Source organism: Cyphomyrmex costatus, unplaced genomic scaffold (assembly GCF_001594065.2).
Source record: "Cyphomyrmex costatus isolate MS0001 unplaced genomic scaffold, Ccosl1.0 scaffold99, whole genome shotgun sequence".
Lineage (NCBI taxonomy): Eukaryota > Metazoa > Arthropoda > Insecta > Hymenoptera > Formicidae > Cyphomyrmex > Cyphomyrmex costatus.
This window is the reverse complement of record NW_017280582.1, coordinates 8,865-11,781: the sequence shown is the minus strand read 5'-3', so window position 1 is coordinate 11,781 and position 2,917 is coordinate 8,865. Positions and strand designations below refer to the sequence as shown.

The following is a 2,917-nucleotide window of genomic DNA, read 5'->3' as shown; positions in this document are numbered from 1 at the left end:
TATCACCATATGACCTGCTGTTACCTATTTTCTGACACAGTGTCACGCTTTCTACCACTGAAAAGATAGCAGACAAATTGAATATTTTTGATTTATTTAAGTGTATATAATTTGGGAATCGTTTGGGGAAATTTGGGAAAAGCATTTAAACATTTGGGTAATAGTATTTTTCTTGTTATTAACAAATTGTTTCATGCGACAAGTTAGCAGCATGAAGTAAGAGAAAGGAGACTTAACTGTGTAAACTGAAGGTGGTCACGAAAAATGTTCCGTGTACTGCCATGTCCGTCGAACGGAATTCGCCCTGGTAAGTAGAGATCCTATAATAAGAGTTTGGCCAAAGCGGACCAAAGATGGCGGATAGAAGGAGATAACAGATATGCTTTCTTTCTCGTATTACGCTATCTGATGTCTCTTTCTATTCTCCGAACTCGTTTTCCGACAATGTATGTACAAAGCTATCCGAAGAATGCCGAATGGACCAAGGTAGAGAATCAATCAGAAGTTGGGCCCGCTTTGGCCAAATTCTTATTATAGGATCTCTACTGTAAGGCGAGAAACACACACTTTTGCATAACGCATAAAGCATGTGCATAAGGAATTTCATTGGCCCATTTCCTTATGCATGAGTCAATGAACCAATCAAATTCTTTATGTATATGGTTTATGCGTTATGCAAAAGTCTGTGCTCCCCGCTTAAGGCGAGAAACACACACTTTTGCATAACGCATAAAGCATGTGCATAAGGAATTTCATTGGCCCATTTTCTTATGCATGAGTCAATGGACCAATCAAATTCTTTATATATATGGTTTATGCGTTATGCAAAAGTCTGTGCTCCTCGCTTAAGTATGCGGCAGCGCCAACTGCTGAGAAAATGTGAAACTATTGAGATGGGTGTAAATATTGACAAATATATACTTGAAACATACTTTAGAAATGGAGAAAAATAAAAATTCAGGAAAATGGTGTTGTGTGCCAAGCTGCAAGTGGGTGAAAGGGGACAATATTTCCCTACACTATTTTCCAAAAGACAAGGATTTAAGAAAAAAATGGACAATAGCTTGCAAAATTGGGAAACCAGTGACACCCTACATGCAAGTATGCGGCAGACACTTCTCAGACTATCACTTTGCAGGAGGTATAGTGTAAAATCAAATATTTTTTATATATTTTAAAAGCATGTAAATACTAATAATAAAATGTATGCTTATTTTGGCCTTTGAAGATGTTTAAAACTTATTAGTTACAACTGTTTCCAGGTGCACATGCAAAGGTACGGCGTTTAAAAACGTCCATAGCTGTTCCTACATTATTTTTACCTCGTAGGCCACTGGATCGAATACCTACAGATAAACAAAAAAAAGAAACCGAAGAACGAGCTGAAAGATTGAACCGACGTCAATGTAGGTTGGTATTTTGGAGTTATACGAAAAATTCATAACCTTATTTATCTTTTTCAAATAATCTAAATGTCAGAGTTCTTTTATCTATTCTTATTTAAACTAATTTTGATTAAAATGATTATAATCGTTTAATTATATTATTTTATTTCATTCGCAGATCAAGTGATATGTCAACAGAGACATTAGAAATGAGAGAATCTGCAGAAAATGATGCTCCTGTAGTAATGCATGAACGATCATGCTGTTCAAATGAAAACAATGAATAACCTGAACTCGCAGTAATTCTTTTTCTTTGTTCCGTTAACCATCGCTCACCTTTTTGCGAAATATAAAATAGTGTCGTCTTGTATTTTGGGATATATCTCTACTGACAAGATAATTTCTACGATACTTCTTAAGTCACGAAGTCTGTTTCCATTACTGTCACATGTACTGGCATCGATGTCATTCCTTTTACCAAAAATTATTAACGAAAGTTCAGATTGTGGTGCACCTAATAAAAACCCATCTTGATCAATTTTTTTATAAGGGTGTAAAATGAGAATATAGCCTAAATTTGTAATATAATAAACAATACATTTCAATAATAGCTGTAAATAACACGAATCATCTGCTGTCTCCTGTAAATACTTAAATTCTTGACTTTTTAGCTTAGGAACATGGCAAAAGTTTTTAATGGGTACAACGCTATACATATCCTTCGCATCTTTTTTCAACTTGCCCCATTTTTGACGGACATCAGTGCAGCTAGCCTTTTCTATTTCTGCTATAGGAACACTAATAAAAACTTTAAAAAACACGTTTAGGTATCTAATACATAAACATTTACATACTAAAAAACCTGTCAAATTTTAACGTATATGTGTAGTCATACCGATTCAAATGCATGAGTAATGACTCACAATGCTTGCATTTTCCACCATTTCCTGCTTTGCATGAACAAATGCAGTTAATGGTGACTTCATTTTTTGCAGCATCATCACTTTTATTTATCTTGATTACTACCTCATGAGGAGATCCCGAAAGACATGACGGTTGCAAACACAATCCTAAAATTTCAGTTTTAGTCATTGACTCGTGGGTAATTCCACAAAACATTATATGTTTCGCATTCAGGACTTGTTCGCCTTCTACATAGCATCGCTGACCTGCTCCTACGTAATTAACAATATCAAAGAAACTAATTAAAAACTTATTTTCTTTTACTCTCTCCATAGTACTAGTTTTGAATCTAACCTATCTCAGTAGTTCCGCATTTCCTCAGTAGTTGGCGCTGTCGCATACTTACCAGTAGTGACGCTCTAATAAGAGTCTGGCCACCTTCTCCCCGGTTTGTGATTGGTCCGACATTTCTCATTCATTCCCGCAAATTTCTTTAAATGTATAAATTGTAAAAATTAATAAATTCGTAAAAATTAAAGTAGAATCAATTACAATTTTTATTTTTATTATTATTTAACTTATATTAACATTATTAAATATTTTCTATAAAAACTTTTATGTAAAAAAAA

The 2,917-nt window shown here is 34.2% G+C and overlaps 1 protein-coding gene across 1 annotated transcript; it reads left to right on the top strand.

The window, feature by feature from the left end:
- The first annotated feature begins 934 nt into the window (after positions 1-934).
- On the top strand, positions 935-1,592 carry LOC108782255 (THAP domain-containing protein 11). Its single transcript, XM_018550473.1, has 3 exons — positions 935-1,141; positions 1,263-1,406; positions 1,564-1,592. Exons 1-3 carry the CDS (start codon positions 940-942, stop codon positions 1,590-1,592), a joined length of 375 nt encoding a protein of 124 aa, XP_018405975.1. The 5' UTR covers positions 935-939.
- Positions 1,593-2,917: the final 1,325 nt, after the last annotated feature.

Bases quoted from the DNA above. Each gene is read 5' to 3' on its own strand.
- LOC108782255 (XM_018550473.1), top strand. From the start codon at position 940: ATGGAGAAAAATAAAAATTCAGGAAAATGGTGTTGTGTGCCAAGCTGC. The intron at 1,142-1,262 runs GTATAGTGTAAA...AACTGTTTCCAG, and splicing joins AGACTATCACTTTGCAGGAG to GTGCACATGCAAAGGTACGG. The intron at 1,407-1,563 runs GTAGGTTGGTAT...TTTCATTCGCAG, and splicing joins AAGATTGAACCGACGTCAAT to ATCAAGTGATATGTCAACAG.